Source organism: Oryzias melastigma, linkage group LG7 (assembly GCF_002922805.2).
Source record: "Oryzias melastigma strain HK-1 linkage group LG7, ASM292280v2, whole genome shotgun sequence".
NCBI lineage: Eukaryota > Metazoa > Chordata > Actinopteri > Beloniformes > Adrianichthyidae > Oryzias > Oryzias melastigma.
Genome location: NC_050518.1, coordinates 26294372 through 26312990, shown reverse-complemented (window position 1 = coordinate 26312990; position 18619 = coordinate 26294372). Strand labels below are relative to the sequence as shown.

At 44.4% G+C, this 18619-nt stretch overlaps 1 protein-coding gene across 2 annotated transcripts in view; it reads right to left on the bottom strand.

The window, feature by feature from the left end:
- agrn (agrin) overlaps nt 1–18619 on the bottom strand; it is a gene marked incomplete in the record, with an annotated part of 299832 nt that overhangs the window by 84781 nt on the left and 196432 nt on the right. For both annotated transcript variants that reach the window (XM_036212931.1, XM_024293932.2), the window contains 1 exon segment: nt 6192–6413. In XM_036212931.1, the coding sequence (XP_036068824.1) occupies nt 6192–6413 (222 nt within the window).

Here is an 18619-nt window from a genome sequence, read left to right as displayed (position 1 = left end):
TGTTTCTCTGCATGTTCAGACCTGATTTAGATTACGCGGTGATACGGATAGAGAAGTCAGGGAAAAGGAACGTCTTTGACATATCTAAACTGTTTGCTGCAGGTTTTTGGGTTGTCCAGGTTCGCAGAGGGTCATTGAGTGGCTGCATCTTAAAGTGTGTTACAGTTCCCTTGAAGCTCATAGAGACTATTGACTGAATATGAGAAGAAGCCAAAATCCCACAGACTTAAATAGAGAAATAAGTAGCTGTCATTGTAGATGTTAGAATCTTCCTTCCTTTTCCAACATGTTCTTGATAATCCTCATTTATTCATATTTATTCTTTAGTTCAAGTTATAAACTGACCAATCAGATGCCTTAATAAAAAGTGGGTGGCGCAGCTGCTGGCCCCCACGTAAAATGTTCAGAACATTTGACAGGTTTTAAGTGGTAGGGTGTAGCCAACAAGCTCGCTCCTGATTGGAGAGACTGGTTGTCATAGAAACAATGACTGTCTCAGACCAATCACTGCTCACTGACGATTCAAACATGGTGGCGTTTGTTTCATGAAAAAATGGTAACTGAATCAGCTTAATTTGGTTGGAGCTGGAAGTAAACTATTTTCTAGGAATGATAATGTCAGTCCAGTTCTCATATACAGTCAATGGTATGGCCACCTCTAGCGACATCATGAAAATGGAAGGTATCATTGTCGTGCGTGTGGTAAGCCTGTAGGATGTCCACACAAACTACTCCCTGATTTTACTTATTTCTATCAGTCGGGCTGCGAGGAGCGTGAACGTATCACAATGGGGGGTTAAAGAAATGAGAAATCTGTGTGTCTCACCTACTCCCCTTCCCAGGCCGTCTGGTCACCCGAGCGGCTGAAGGCTCGGCTCCCCAACTCTGGAACTCTCTGCCCTCCGACCTCTGACTCTCTTTCAGTTTTTAAATCCAGACTCAAAACCTTTCTGTTTAAATCTGCTTTCCCTAATTCATAACTTTCCTTCATCTGTAATCTGATTTTATTAAGATGTCAATTTATTTAGTGTTTTTAACAGTTTCTTAAAGTGATTTTATTGTGTTTTTTTACTTCTTAGTACAGTGTCCTTGAGTGTTTTAAAAAGACACTTTTAAATAAAATGCATTATTATTACTATTACGTGTTGTAGAAGTGTTCACTACATACAACCTTTCACCCGCAGCGTACCCGTAGAAAAACAGGAACATTTTCTTTCTACGGTTCGCTGAGCGGCCTATCACCACTAATATTTATTGCAGGTCACCTGTGAACCCCGTACATAACTGACCACAGACGCCGTCTCCACCTGTAAGGACGGCTGGGACTGAAGCTTTAGCGTTCACTGATGTGAATCCTTGTGGAGAATGATTTTTATTTTTGCGCCTGCAGGTATTGTTTGTGGTTTTGAAAGCAGTAGTGAGGAATGAGGGGAGGCTGGTGTAAAAGTGTCCTTGAAAGCATGCAGGATTGATTCACACAGGAGGAGATTTAAAAAAAAAACAAAGGACCGCTGAGCTTTACATCATTCTGTTGATATACTTACGGGGGAAAAACCTGAATTGGAGCCGAGGGGGTCTGAGCAAAGTATTACCTCAGGATTAGGCAGAAAGAAGTAGGCTTGTTTGTGCTTTGAAAGCCTGCGAGCACGGCTGGGTGATAACAACTCCCCTGTGGACGGCCGCTACACTATTAACTCTGCCCCCTTCTCCTTTCTGCGCTCCTCCTCATCCTATTCACCTTCATCTCCTTGCTTCCCAACATTTATCACTTCCCCCTCCCTCTTTCCTCTGCCCTCCTTTCACTGTCTCTCCGTCATGCTGCCGGTATGACCTATATTTTTTACTCAGCTGAGAATATCATTTCCAGCACCTGTGGAAGAAAGAATGGGAAGTTGCTATTTCCCGTCCTCAGATGATTCAGGCGTCTCCACTCTCATCTGTTTGTGAGTAAAGCTGGAAAAATTGCTGTTTTTCTGGGTCGACTTGTATACAGCAGGGAGGTCTATCAACCAATGAACCCCTCCCAGCCCGACGGACAAGGACACCTACCATTCAAAAGCATCGGCAGAAAAAAGAAATCTCCGAATAATAACAAATGTCACTCATATTGCTATCAGGTTGCACCTGAGCCATATAGATAACCACTATTTTCCAGCCCGCAGGGAAGGAAATGAAATTACGGCTGGGCCCATGAGAGGCTTTAGTGGGTTCCACACAAACACACACAGCAAAGGACCAGCTCCAGACCCAGCCGCCACCCCCACGACTCCAAACTCTCACTCTGGGAGGGAGAAATAGTACCGCAACTACATCTGGGTGGAAATATCAGACGGCAGAGTAAACAAAAGAATTGGGCATAAAGAGACAGGAATTGACAGCAGGACAGAGCAGTTTGACTGTATGTGAGAACTGGAGTGAGTGACATCAACTGTAAAAAACGGGTCACTTCCAACCAAATGCAGTCAATTCAGTTGTCATTTTTTTGCATTTTTTTTTTTTTTGCAAGCTCTCGCTAGTTTTACTTTGAAAACCAGAAGCTTCACTGTCACGAAGATGTGATTACTTCCGTTGACAGTGCGGCTCTTTCGGTTTTGTTTTAAAATCCAACATTATTCTGCATTTCAGAGCAATAAATACATCGCCCAAGTTAATATTTTACTACACTCTATTATATTTATCAAGATCGCAAATCAGCGATCTTGGACATCGCGAATATTGTAATTGAATTTTCGGGAGCAGATCGTGAGTATCCGAGCACCTGGATACACTACAGCCCTAATCCAGAGTTTATCCCACCTAATGTACCAGCTGATAGAGTCACTAAAAATGTCACATGCCCAAAGCTGAGGTCCTGATTGGTAAATGCGACGACCTGCTCAAAATTTAGTAATTTGAACTCCGGCCGCGCTGCACAATTCGCACTGCTGCTATTTTATCGAGCCGCCCCATCACTTAGGTCATGCTGTGGAACTTCAGATCGCTTGAACTCACGTCTGCACCATTGACTTAACAAAAAAAAAAAAAATCACAAATATATGAGCCTATTTATATCTAAAAACACACACAAATAAGTCGCTCCTGAGTATAAGTCGGCTAAACTATGAAAAAAACTGTGGCTTATACTGTCATGATCTGTGCTTAAGTTTTGTTTTTCCCTGTCAGTCCCACCATTTTCAGGTTAAATCATCCACAGCTGTTTTCATTTAGTTAATCACCCTCAGTGTATTTAAGTGTCTGGTTTTCAGTTTCTCATTGTCAGGTCATCTGTTCTGCTCCTCTCTGTCACTGGCTTGTTCTCATGATTTTGTCATGTTTGAGTTTAGGTAAATCTTTGAGTTTCTGCCACCATGTCCTGTCTCCTGCATTTGGGTCCTCCACCACCATCCATGACATATACTCTGGAAAATACAGTACTTTCATTCAGGCATCAGCTTGGACAGTTAGAGTATGAACAGCATGTCTATTTCTCTACAGGAGTCTATGGGATTTTGGCCTCTTGGAGCCTCACTCAGTCCAGTTTAAGGTACAGTCAATGGTAAACTCCAATCTACCTTTTTAACCCTTTAACACCAGAGCTCCAGTGTTTATGTTCTTTGATTTACTGTAACTTTTCAACCGTCGACATGAATGAACGTGTTAACAATTGAAAATTACACAATGTTAAAGATTTCTGTGTTTAAGGGTTAAAAACACTTGTCAGAATGGTAAACAAAAGTTATCAGGTTTTCTTCCATGTACAAAAACCCTTAAAACCTCCACCCCACCCCCCATGTGAATGAACAGCACTTGTTTTTCCACTACATTTCTGCTTCATTAACATGTGAAACTCACTATTAGAGTGAATCTCAGGTGATAATTAGGCGGTAAAATCGCTGAAGTCACTGAGTGAAAGCCCGTAAAGCTGCGCAAACAGCCCAGAAATAACCCTCATCATCACGGAGCCGGACCGCGCTCGGCGAGCCGATGCATCAGCACTTTTACGGCACCATCACAGACCGGTTCCTGTGGGAGCGGAGAGCCATCCACAGCACCGTATTACAAACAGGACCCTCCCCTCCACCAGCTCGCTCTGCCTCTCGCTGTTTAAAATAAAGACCATTCATTACCTCAGAGGGTCCCCCTGCAAACACATCTACCTGCAGCGCAGCAAATTGACTCAGCCTGCCGACCAAACGCCGCCTGAGCTCCGGTTCTCATTGGCATGCACCCTAACACGCCGTATTTCCATTTACAGAAGGCGGGAGTAAAAGAATGACTGATGCCGGACACGGAGAACCTCCGCAGCACCAGCGCTGCATAGAAATACTCCAACCTGTATTTGCACAAAATGAAAACTCAGACATTGACCTCAAAAGTTTGGATGGAGCCACAATTTCACAAGAACAAAATCTGATGTGTGGTATTGATCCTTAAACAAACCGGGCAGCATATCCATAATAAACAGCACCGCAGAGGCCGAGCGATGTTAAACGTTATGATCTTCAAAAGATGCAGGAAAAAATCTATTCTAGTAAAAACCTGTAAATGGGCAAGAAGAGATTTGCACCAGGACACTAATAACTGCCGAGCGTCTGCCTTGTTTGTGCAAAAATCAACTTGCCTGATTGGAAAGGAACTTCATCATCTGAGTCCATGATAAAATTGGCCACAGAAATGGAATTAAAACATCCGGAGGATCAGTGAGTGGCTTCAAAAGCCTCTCCAGTCGCTCCATATGGCGGAGTGCTGCTATTGTTGATTGGAAGATATTTGTGGCTGTTTGAAACTCTGCCGTGCACCAACGGCGGGGAGCGGAAACTCCAACGCAGCAAGTCTAAACCAAGTGACTCGTGCAGCCAATTACAAGCTGGTCTGCTCCACGCTTTACTGGGGAGGGTGGGGGTCATCCTAGCTTAAAGGTCATCGTCTTGGTGGAGGCAGAGCGGTAAGACGTGGACGGAGACGAGGACAGAAACTGGTAGAAATGCTGAGTTTTGTTTGGGTTTGCTGCAAGTCTGTTAGACCTGGGGGGAGGGGGGCATAAATGCAGCTCTGTGCTTTTATTGACATCTATAGATTATAGCTTTCAGACGCAGTCACATCTACTGTAGAGGGCCTTGACTCCAAAGAAATCTGTAACTCAAACTATCATTTCCTAACGTCTGAGAGTGAGACTGAATGACAACGTGTTTCTTCACTCGGATTTTCAACACATTCTATGTTAAAACGCATGTACTGTTTAGGGTTTGAACCCCATTTCTGAAACCTTTGTCCCAACAGCTGTTTGCAGGTGAGGAACCAACACATTCTCATCCCCAACTCGTTTGGTTAAGGACCCTCTGCATCAAAAAATGACGTCTCTGGTGTCTCCAATGCGTCGTTTTTTGAAGTGACGACTGTTCGTAAAATCAAAAATCCACAACCCTTAGGACCTGGTACTGGATGCGGTTGTGGACATGTCCTGAGGACCAGTCCGCGTCCAGTTCCAGTCCCCAAGCCTGGTACGGTACCCTAACCCAGCATCGGACACGGTACCCGACACGGTACAGGACCCAAACTGTTGTCAAACGAGATAAAGGACTCGAACCGGTATCAGACGGGGTACAGGACCCGAACTGGTACTGAGTTAGGGTATGGTGAGCTCTGCGTCCCGGTACTGGACCAGTTCTGGTTTGCGGACCGGAAGTTGGAGACAGAACAGCCAGCACATCAAAATTGACAAGTTGGGGACATGCCGATTGTTGACGTGGAGGAGACCTTAACCAAACGTCAGTGTGTACGAGTTGAGGACGTGTTGAGAAACGGTCAAACCTGTACGGGTCACGCTTGTATAAACGGCTGAGTGATCTAGAATGATCGGCTCGTCTTTACCACCAGCACCCCCTGACTTTATTGATATTTCCATATATGGACGTGACTCCGCCCACTCTGAAGTTTGATTGTGTTTTTCTTTCCTGCGTTTCCTTCTTTGTCTGTGAACAGACTCGGTTATCCCTGTGGACTTGTTGACCTCCCCTGTCCCTTCATGCATGTCTGCGTCATTGTCGTGTTTCTTTGTGAAGGTGTTCCAGTGTTTTTGAGTTTGTCTCCAGCTGATGGTTGACTGAAGTTTTTATTTTAGCCAGAAACAGTTTTCCTTTCAGAACCTGGAATAACACCCAGAAAAACTGCTGATCATTGTCTCCTGCTGTTTTAGTGTAAATGTGACTCACCACACAAGCCTTTGTGTTGAATATGGATCGTCTTCTGGAAGGCGCAACTCATGGCTCTCATCTCGCACGGGCTCCCGTAGCTGTGTCCATCAGAGCCGCACACGGGGTCGGAGGTCAGCTGGCAGGCCTCAGGGCACTCACACACGGGCTCGCTGTTCTTGACCACGCACACCGCCCCGTGGTTGCACACCTTATCCAAGCACGGACTCGGCGTGTCGAGATCTGAAGGCCAATCAGCCGAGAAAGAGGGCGGAGTTAGACAGAGGCTGCACAATGGGGCAGACAGGAGGAAACAGAGGCCGGGGAAAGGTGTGGACAGAACATGGACAGCATGGAGGACAGAGTACACGACACATGGACAGCAGCAGCTTTGAACGGTTTGCAGAGTAGAAGGGAAATGGTGGAATAAGCACGGCAGCCTGGCTCCTGTGACACCTCTGCTTCTCAACACGTTTGAGTTGTTCTAATGCATCCAAAGTCTGCAAAGAGAGATCCAGCAGCACAGAAACAACAAACACGCCGAACAATAGAGATGAAACAACCAGCGAACAACAGTGGCACGGTTCTGCTTTCTGCAGGAAAGTAAACGGCTGGATTAATTGACATTCCCACTGTGGTGCTTCAAAGCAGACATTTGCATCTCAGTGAGAGCTGCTGCTCCAGCCAACGCTGACTGCACCGACGTAGATGAGCAAGAAACGGAAGAGCACGACGAGCAGAGTGTGCATGAGAGACTAAATAAAAAAATGTAGAGGAGGGGGAAAAAAAAGAAATAGACGAGGAGAAGAAAGACCCAACTGCTTAATAATTCAAAAAAGGCAAGCTCCTGGGCTCAGGCAGATATGAAATGTGAACATCAGAGAGAGGTGTCTGCTTCAGTCTCTCCCACTCACACTAAACTCCAGCATGACTTCATTAAAACAAGGCTGGATTTTACGCCTGCGATGCTCAGTAGCGGCAGATGGGTGTAGGCCGGGTTGATATAACATGACTTCATCAAGACAGAGTGGAACGCTGAAAAAAACGCTGTGAACAATGCTTTGATCACAGCCTTCTGACTCCATCCATCCTTCATGGCTTTACGTGTCAATGAAAATATTACCCGACATTGTGCGGCGCTGTGAGATGATTAGAAGCCAGGGCGTGACCTGATGATTGCAAACCTTCTTGTGGAGGGGCTGCACGCCCCAGCCCAGCTCCTCCTCGTCTGAGGGAAGTTTGGCTTGATTGCTGCACCACCGTGCCTTCCTCCTTTGGTGCAGGAAGATCAGAGAGAAACCGTCTTGATGAGAGGCGCTGATGAAAATTAAAGGATGCACGCACCACTCATAAAGCAGAGCCAGACCCTTCCCCACTTCACTGCAACTTTGATTTGAGAAGCGCTTAGGAGGACGGCGGCGCTGTCATGGAAACTGCCCCTTGAAATGACACCACCCATGGCTCCATCATTATTGCTACCATTATGGGATTAGATGGCCACAGAGGGGGGCTGACGGGTTCGCTCCGAGCCACGTGGTTCATTTATTAGCTCGGAGATATTCAGGAGAGACATGGCTAAATTATTGACTGATGGCACAGGGGGCAAATAGGCTGTTCCACTCTGATTAAGGCAACAGGGGGTGAGGGGGGGCATGCCACGAGGGTCACGGCGGCGTATAAGATACCAATCAGGGAGACGTATCAACTTAGACCTGAGGACGGTTCACCTGCATCCTGAGAGCTGAAGGAAACCACATTTTAAACATAAAGTTCATCAATAAAGGATTTTCTTTTGATAGGAACAATAAGTGGCTGGGTGGCTCAGTGGGCTAGGTGAAGGGCGGCACGCAGGAGCCCTGGGTTTGATTCCCAGGGTTTTCCACTGATCTCCTCCCAGATTGGGTCCTTAGGCAAGACCCTTGACGCTGCTGCCTGACGCCGGGGTCACACCGGACGCGAAGGCGCCGCGGAGCGGCGTGCGCTTCCATTCGGCGCCCATGTTAACGCCCATGTTAACGCCCATGTTAACCAATGGCGTTGGTCACACCAGGAGCGGAGCGGCGGGGAGGGTCCGCGCGGTGCAGCGCAACGTTTCTGCGTCTGGCCTATTTCTTCCGCGAGACGCGAGACGCGAGCACTCCGCGTCAATACTGGCAGGAAGTTGCATCAAAATACATTAGAAAATCTGGTTAATTTTCAAAATAGAACCAATTTTTCACAATAAAACGCCGCGATTGACAAATGTGATCATGTTTTTGTGTCTAAACAGGCTGTAGAGATGAAAATATGCATACAATCAAAACACACAGACACGCGTGCGCGAGGGCCCCCCTCCGGACACCACAGATCTCCGGAGCGGGTGTGCTGGGCTGCAGGGTTCTGGGAGGAAAAAAAGCAGGGCAGACGAGGCCCCACAATGCAGTGGGGGCACACTGGAGCGGGGCATGGGGCTGCGTTTGAACGAGAGAGAGGCAGAGAGCGGTTCTTCTTGGAAGAAACATCAGGTAATATTTTTAGTCTATTAATTTACCAACGGAAATACATGGGAGCGCGTGCGTGCACACAGACACACAACAAAACAGACAGACACACACACGCACACAAACAGATCGATGAAGTGGGCCGACTGCGGAGTTGGGGGGCGGGATCTGTGTCAACAGGGGCAGAGACCATCCCCTTTTAGCAGAAACACGGGGTGATATCCTGGTTATTGACCATGATGGCAAAAAAAGCAATAGCTCTAGCAGAAGCGCCTGTTGACCGTCGCGGAAAAATTCGTGTCTGGTGTGACCTAGAGAGGGAGCGGACTCCGTGCGCGCTCCGCGCCCAGTGTGACCCCCGCGTAACTGGGTCCCTGTGCCCCTCAAGCACAGGGTTGTGTCAGGAAGGGCATCCGGCGTAAAAACTCTGCCAAATCACTGATGCGAAACAGTGGGTGATGTTACGCTGTGGCGACCCCGAAAGGGATAAGCCGAAAGTGAACTACTACTTTTGATATGAACAATAATGAGAACTGGGCCCGCCCCTCTAGTGTTCCAAAGAGGAAGTGGGTCCAAGAAGAAGAAATATTCCCCTGTAACTCAGTCATTCTATTGGTCAGAAAAATCATTCTTGATCTGAAACCTTTTAAAATCTTAATAATCCAGTTTTTAAAATAATTTTTCTGTAGTTAAAGTTATAAACTGACCAATCAGATGCCTCAATAAATGTAGGTGGAGCCTGGTGGCCCCACATCCAACTTTCAAAACCTTTGATTGAAGATTTCATGTAGCCCGCCTTCTTTTCTTTTTTTGCAGCAGGCTTTCAAGTAGTAGGAGTGTGGCCTTCCAGCAAGCTCATCCCTGATTGGTGAGGCTGCTGCCATAGAAACAACTTGGACCAGTCACTCCTTATTGATGTCATCTGGCTCCAATATGGCAGTGACCGTATCACAAAAAAGGTAAAAAATTGTAAAAAAAAAAAAAAAGCTCTTTGGTAAATATAAACTTCAGGGTTTATCAATACTTAAACATCCACCTTTGAACTAAAATAAAACACTCATACAACTTTCAGTACAGCCTCTAATCTCTTAAAGCCTCTTTCCTATATAGTCAATGAAGTTATTGAGATTGGATGAATCCTCCTGAGGAGCCATGGCTTCAGTTTGTTTCTGTCACATTAACAGGTCACATTTTTTCTGTTTTACAAAATGAAAAAAACTGTGAGAGACAACAATTTGTTTGCTTTGTCCGAGTTAATGAACTTGATAAATAGATAAAGGTGACAGCAAAGAAACTGGTTGCAGCAAAACAGCAAAAGCATCGATCAACAATCAACAGTCCAAGCTCCTCCTCCTCTCCTCCCCCAGGAGGAGCATGCGTTTATCAAACCTTCACCCGGGTGCCATAGTAACAAATGAAAAGTGAATCGTGCAAAACGACAACCTAACGGAGAAAATGTGAAAGTAAACGACATTCTGGCTCCTTCATACCAAACTTATGTGCTTTCTGATATCAAAAAAACATTTTTTCACTAAAGTTTTCATTATACGGCGGATATTTCTGCCTCAACAACAGAATGAATGTCTGTTCATTAAATCACTTTCTGCCCCCATTAGAACATCTATATCCAGTTATACAAAACAAAAAAAGGATGTCTTTGTCTTCTGATCAATTCATCTGAGTTTTCCCAAATTGAATATTTTCAATTAGCAGGTATAATTTATCAGTTTGAGGCACTGCAGACATAAATCTGTGCAGCTCAGAGGAGCTTGGTTTGGTTCAGCCCCTGAAACAACAGATTCCCCGAGATCTCACTGCAGCGGTTTGGTATGAACACCTTATGGTCCAGGATCTGCAGGACAAAAGTTCACCACAGTCCAGGAGCCGGCCGTTCTTCAGGAACTACTCTGTACCTCTGAGTTCTCTCCTAAAGCTTCAACATCCAAGCCTCCATACACCTACACCTTCATGCACCTACACCTTCATGCACCTACACCTTCATGCACCTACACCTTCATGCACCTACACCTCCATGCACCTACACCTTCATGCACCTACACCTTCATGCACCTACACCTCCATGCACCCACACCTTCATGCACCCAAACCTCCATGCACCTACACCTTCATGCACCTACACCTCCATGCACCCACACCACTGGTATGGAGCATGTCCATACCAGTGGAGCCTTTGACGGATGACTAGGAAGCTGAAGCGTTGCTAAAGGAACACCGACTACTCTGACCCGGCAGCAGAACAAACCAGGAAGGGTTTGAACAAACTGAAAACATGTATTGCATCCACATGCATGTCAGCGTTTGAGCAGCAGCTCTGACCCCCGACTGTGACCTCAGCCGGGATCTCAACACTTTCGGTTCAACTTGTTTTAATGGGAGAGGCATGTTAATGACCTGGCTCCACTTCCTGTGAGGATTACTGCAGGTCGGCCCCCATTTCTCCAGTGAAAACAATAATCCCACCTGAAGAATGGAAAATTCCTCTCTAACCTGTCGCCCCCGGCATCATCGCCGGTCATGAAAAGTGTTGTCTGATGGGTAAAGTGGTGCCCCGTTGTAATTTTCCGGAGCTTAAACAACCCTGGTGGAGATTGGCTCAGGCGGCACAGGTAGGAGTCTGGATGGGGGCTGGTGGGGGCCGCGCTGAGCAGGCGCACCCTGTTAACCCCCCGTAACATGTTGCTGAAACGCTGGGAGATTATTTTGGCGAGCGCTTCCTCCCGTCTCCGCTCAGCTCATACATATGTTAATTGGACTCCCCCCCCCGGGCGTGTGTGCAATTGGAAATGGCTCCTGTATTATGCAGGGCAGTGAATCAATGTAATCCAGGTGAAGCTGGCAGCAGCCAGAGAGCGGCCCCCACCAACCCGGTACAAGGCTGTGATGGGGCGCCGCGACCCCACCCTCTGCTCGCTTCACCTGCAGGGCTTTCTCTGCCTCCTTTACATCTAAACATTTATGCTTCATATTTGTAAATTTGGAGGAGGGGTGCTGCAGCCGCTTTGGACGTCAAAGCAGGAACTGTATGGTGGAGGGGACTCTTTTGACGTCTTTCTGGGGGGGGGTACGACTGGCTGTCTAATTCAAACTGAAGTTTTCCCCTGGAGGAGGATCCTCAGAGGGACACACATTAAACACAGAAAAGCAGAACTCCTCGTTTATCGATCCTCCAATAAGCAGCAGCATGACGGGAGGTGGGGGGGAGGCTGTAGTAATGGGACCCCCCCCCCACCACCATCTCCCCCTGAAGGCATCAAAGCTTCTGACACCCCTTTGACCCATATTCCTCCTCCTAACGACAGCCTGCGGGCCGCAGTAAGTGGACCGGCGCTGCTGCCAGTCCGGATCCCACGGTACTTCCTCTAATTAACTTGATTAGCAATAAAAGCGGCCGTGATCTGGAGTCGACTTCCCCGCCGAAGCTCCACGAGTATTTGTGAGTCTAATCACAAACGCAGGCCGTCTCCTCAGATAAACATGCAAATGATAAAATACTCGCCGCACGCTTGACACCTAAGGTGACTGATTCTTCTCTCTTGCTTTGCAAAGCTTTTTGTCAATGACAATGTGTCTGCCGCTGAGTGATTTTCTGTTAACCTCCAGAGGCAGCGGCCGTGCATTCCCAGCAACCTGCTCGCCAGCGCGTGCGCGCATTTCTCTGCACGTATAATCATAAACTCAGCTTTGTATACATGAAATGACAGCAGAGCTGTGAAGAATTTGCATCCAAAAAAACGTCTCCTGCCAGTGATCCCGCCTATTTACCGCGCCGGGGAGTTCCTTCACTCCATTTTTCCACGCTCGTGAAGAAGCATCAAACCCCCCAGCGCTGCTTCTGTTATTGCTGCCAAAATCAAAGCCCCTCGCTGCTTCCTATCATTGTAGAACCCGACACCAGGACAACAAGCTCTGCAGAAAAACTGTTCTGATCCGATTGGATTCATGGGAGGAACCTGGGATTTGGGATGGAGGTGTTTACATTTGACCAAAAAACTGTGAAAATGTATTAGACGAACCGTCAGCTTAAGATGAATGAAACAATATAACATCTGATGTTGTAATATTAGGAATGAGGGAGCGGTTAACAAAAACTTCTGTCTCAAAGGAAAACCCAAAAGTTTACTTTGGCAGAATCTTCTAAAAAATACACAGACCTGTTCGTCGGGCGACCAAAACATGACATGGTTTTTATGGAGATAAAACCAAGGAGCCTCGTGTAGGCGGGATCAGGGGTCTGCAACCTCAACACTAAAGAGCCGTTCAGGTCGATTTCTCACTTAGTAGGATCCATGAAGTCTTCACTCACCCTTCAGAGAAATAAGACACTGATTTATGTTTACCTTTTTGTTACTGACATGATATATTTAAATAAAATATTGTGGGTTTTTGTGTGCGTAAATAAAACATAAACATGAAGATATTTTTTTAAAGAGTTTTGCATTTAATGCAGCAAATGCAGTAGGAAGTGTACAGTTATCAATGACAAAAAAAACAACACTGTTTATTCTACTGTTTCTGGTGCATTTTAGCCACAAATCAATAAACATAACCGACAAAAACTAAATTAATATATTCAATACAATCTTTAATTTTGTTCAAAAATAGAAAATCTGCTTTATAGACCAGTGGATTATAACTTAACGTAGCTTTAATTCTGGTTGTTATTACTGACAATAAATTGATTTTCTGTGATAATTAAGCGGAAAATGAAGTCCAAATGCGTCTGAATGACATTAAACTATAAAGGACTGATGGAGAATTACAGCTACTGTTGTTAGGATCCTCGTTGAATGATTGAGACTGTCCTTCAACTGTGCATGAATGGAATAAAGTTTAAGTTACTTTCACTTTTACGTCACTACTTACTTACATTTTCCTTTACAGCTACTTTTTAATTTTTTTTACATATTTTATTAACCAAAGAGCCTCAATGGAAGGGTAAAAGAACCACATGTGGCTCTGGATGCATGACATGCTCGCTTGTTGCTTACACAAAGCTGGACGCCATATTGGAATATAGATGTCTGTTTCCTGCTGTGTTACAATTGTACAAACAGATCTGGAAAAACTAGAATGTGACTTTTCACTAGTAAATGATTGCTGTCAGCTGATAAAGGAGAACTTCTAGAAAACATTTGAACAAGATCTGAGTGAGTTTACTCTCAATAATGAACCTTTAGGATGGTCATTTTACTGCCTCATTGTTTACTGACATGTTCAATATGGTGTCGCTCTTTACGTATCCTGTTGGTAACAGCCTACCATAGCGTCTCTAACAATATATGTCACTGGATAAAACCAACAGAAAAGTCGGCATTTTGTAAAAAAGTTATTTTACGATGGACTTTTTTACTGCAGCTGAGATCAGATGGTAGACGGGGAGAGTTTCAAGAAAGTACTGCTACATCTAACAAAGAGAGTTCTTCACAAATAGAATGAAAACAATGAATATCTTAGTAGGAATGATTGGTTCATGCACTATGCACATGTATACTAAAAGAAAAGAAAAGAAACTAAACAAGTACAATAAGTGAAACGCACAGAAACACAGTGAGAACCGGGTTTGAGTCCTGATTTTACCTGTCAGGATAACAGGATCATCTGATCTGTATTCGCAATCCCTTCCATACTTATACTGAACATACATTCTAGCACAGAGATAGACAAACTACGGCCCACCAAAATGGAAAAAATGACGATAACACTTATTAGCGCTTTATTTTCTGGTATCTGGCCATAGATGATGCACTACAAATAAATTGACTTTTGTAGGGATGCAGAAAATTACTCTGCATTGATGAGCTGTTGGAAGTTTGTTGTCTTTTTCACATTCACGTTTATTTTCCAAGACCAATAGTCATTTTTCCGATCATTCCAACACCATTATGAATGCAGCATTTCTCTAATTTGAATTTTTCCCTGGCTAAAATGACAACAAAAATCACAGTTTTGAAATAAAAACTCAAAAGTGTTCAGTTCTAAAATATATATAATATTTTTTTAATCCCCCCCAAAAACGTATTTTTATCCAGATTGCATGCTACTTATTTTTTTATGAGGTAGATTACCAAAACATGCATCTACTCCTAGTCTGGCCTTTCCATTATATTTTAGAACACTTTGTGGCCCACAAGTCAAAAGGTTTTCCCACCTCTGTTCTAGCATCTCATAACCGCCCTACACCCAGTCAGATCTCGACTGCTTAATGCAGGAGTGTCAGAGTCAATCACACAAGGGGCCAAAGTAATGCGAGTGTGAATGCTGATAGCTGAAAACACTGACATTGATAGCTCCAAACGCTAAAGCTAATTGCTAAAAATGCAAAAGCTAATAGCTGAAAACGCTGAAGCAACTATTAGCATTTAGCTAAAATATTAGCTAAATGCTAATATTTGCCTAAAAAAAAAACAAAGGGACAAAAAAACAGCTAGCATGTAGCTGAAATATTAGCTAAACTCCAAAATAGTCTAAAAACTCTTAGTTAATGCCAAAATAGTCCAAAACAGTTAGCAGAATGACAATTTTTAAAACTTAAAACCGTAACTTTTCAACATAATTAGGAATAATTAAAAGTCCGGAATATTATTCCAGAATAAATAAACTTAAACATTAAAGAACTTTCAATATTTTACTCTCCATAAAAACACATTTTGTCAAAATTATACAATTTAGAAATGAGCTCAAGATAACATCGGGACACTAATGACAATAATACAAAATGAACTGGAGGGCCGGATAGAATTACCCGGACGGCTGGATCCGGATCCATTTTGACACATGTAGCTTAATGTGTACCCATTCTTTCCTAATAGAACTGAACTGATTCCCGTCTAACCAGAGTGAAGACGTCCGTTTCTCCAAATGTCCTGCATCACCTCATCCCATTCCTTCACTTCGGGCACTCTCCGCTTCGCCATCTTCTGGTCATTGTCTTTTTTACTGACCAGCAACAAAATTCTCAAGATCTTATAGTCTTCAACTCTTTGTTGATGAACTTAATGTCCATCGTACATCACCTTAGAGGTGAGTGGGAGTTTAGCTCTCAGGTCTTTATTATTCCCAGTTCAACACTTTATCAATGAGAATACCCAGGATGTGTGGAAGTGATCTGCTTTAATTAGACCACAAAGTCACTTTTTCCATTTTTAAAAGCTGTATTGCTTTTCTATAATCAGAAATAAGAAAGTAAGAACCTGTGGCTGTAGACCAGAACCGGTCCCTAGAAGAAGGTGACAAAGGCGTTTGGATTTGTGCTGGAACAGTCAGCAGCACAGCATGTTCACCCCCCAGTTGAAGGCGCCGGCGCTCCGCTGGGCTCATATGAGACACAGCAGGAATGAAAGGATTGCTCTGCTTTAGCCTCCGTGTTCCAGGAAGTCTTATCACGGCCGTTCAAATGGACCAAAACTCAAAGACATTTCAGTGTTCGTGTTAAAACAGGTTCCCCACACACTAATACATGTCATGCTAATTCATGGAATAACAAAGACTGATTGTTTCTCTTCTAATGGAAATGATGCGTCTTCTTTGGTGATGACACACTGCTGCTTCGTGAGCAGCCGAGCCGGCAGACTTCCTCAGCATCCTGACGGACAGCCGGCATCGACTCACTTCCAGAAAGTCCTTCCAGAAGTCACATCTTCTCGGATGTCTGGAAGATTAGTGGCCGCGCGGACCCGGGCTAATCAGCTAAATGTTTGCATCTCTAAATTGAAAAGCTGCAGATATCAATCAGAGGGTTCTGTTGGTGCAGATGGCCGTCTGTCTTTGTGGGGGTGCGTGGGGGGGCAGGAGGCCCCTCCACTGACATGAAGCAAGATTTATAGCTGTTGCAGAAGTGGAAAATTTCATTCTTTTGACAGCTGGCAGAGTGATCGATCACGCTGCTCCACAAACCACTCAGCCAATCACAAGACGATAAAAAAATCATTGTTTATTAGATAATGGAAATCTAACGAGTGGGATTGGTTTTTAAATACAAATGTATGTTTTGAAGACTTGAAATTTCTCTATGGGTGAAGACTTTTGACTCACTCTAGAAACTGGAGCATTTAAGTCCTGCTGTCTGAACTGAAGGAAGAAAGATTCAGAGCTGAGGAACAGAAAAAAGAGAATTTAAAGAAAAGCAAAGAAGGAAGAAAAAAGAAAAGAACTAAAGATAGCAGGAAAGAAAAAATGAAAATAAGAGTAGAAAGAAAGAAATGAGGGTTTACCTGCTCATCATCTGTCAGAGTAAACCGCCGTCTCTGAGGACGCCGTTCTCCTTTGATGTTTAATTAAAATGGGCGGGGTGTTTTGTGTCAGTCTGCTTAGAAAAATATGCAAATGTCAATAAAAATTCATTAAGGAAACATATTAGGAGCGTCTGCTGAGCCGGGGGAGACGGGAGGGCTGATCGGGGAGTGTTGGGAAGGAATAATGAAAGTGAGCGTTCAGCCTCTCACACCACAGTGGAATTCACAAAGACGCCGTTCACTGATGCTGATGCTGACTGCTGCACGGCGCTCGGGCGTGCTCTCACAGGAGGGAAGTTTCTTCTTCTGGACCAAATTAAACAACATGTCCGCACAGTGACACCCAGCAGATCCCTGCAGCTTTATCATAGCCGCTGAGCCGTCAGTGAGAAAGAAATGTTTCACGTTTGGAGGAGATTCGAAGCAGAGGAGGTCTTTACATCACCGCATAGGCAGGAAAAACCATCCAACCGAGACGGTCTGTTCCTGACGTTACACGACCAGGCTGGAGGCTTTACAGCACATAAGTCAACATCAAGGCCCGGGGGCCGGCCCTCCAGTTAATTCCATCCGGCCCTCCAGATCATTTGATTTTATTGTTATTAATGACCCGATGTTATCTTGTGCTCATTTCTAACTTGTATAACTTTGATAAAATATGTTTCTATCGAGAGCAAAATATAGAAAGTTATTTAAGTTTAAGTTGATTTATTCTGGAATAATATTCCTGACTTTTTATTATTCATAATTATTTTAAAAGTAACTGTTTTAAAGTTTTAAAAATTGTAATTTTTATCACAGGTAATGCTATGTATCTAGTTCATAATTATGGTAAAAAGTTACATTTTCAAGATTGCAGCAAGATTTGATGTTGCTTTATGCCAGACTACTTAAATACACCAAATTTTAAAATAAATCTCTTAAACACATTTTTTTGTTTGTCCGTGCAGCTAATCAACACAGATTGCAGCTGAGAGCCTCTTGTGACGGACGTGTTTCACTTTTACAATCTAGTTTGTTTAAAACTCAAATCATAAAACCTTTAAAACCTAAATGAAGGGAACAGTGATAACTTTAACACTTTCATAATTGACATCAACACAGGTTTTGAGAATTGTAACAACTATTGCTAAACCTTAAAATAAAGTCTTTTTCCAGTGAAATGAGCGTCCGGTTGTTGTCTCTGTAGAATCTTCCAGAGGAAAACCCGAGCTCCTCTCAGGCCTCTACACTAACTAACCCTTAATAAAATGTATTATGAAAATGACCAAAGTGACATTTTTCTCCTTTAATTTGTTTCATTTTAGGGGAAACAATGTTTTTTTTTGTCTCTTCTTCCCTTTAACGTTTGACTTCTTCCTCCGTCTCGGATAATAAAGGTCGTTGAAGAAGCTTCTCTGTATTTTTAACTTCAGCTAATTTAATTTCCTAAAAGGCCGGACGCCGTAGATTAGAAAGATCGCCAAAGTCCTGGCAGGACATCTGCACCGGCACGCGGCGGAGGTCTGCGCATTGATCCAGCAGTTGCCTGCTTTTATGAGATTGCCCTGGAGATGGGCAGTTAGAGGAGCAGCGAGGTCAGGAGCAGCAGGCCGCCGGAGCAGTTAGAGGTGAGCAGCGGTTAGGCAGGTGGGGGCGGGAAAAGCTCATTTCTGTTAGACAGGACGAAGGTGCAGAGAGGAGTAAGACTTCCCCAAACTCAGGGGCGGGGGGGGGG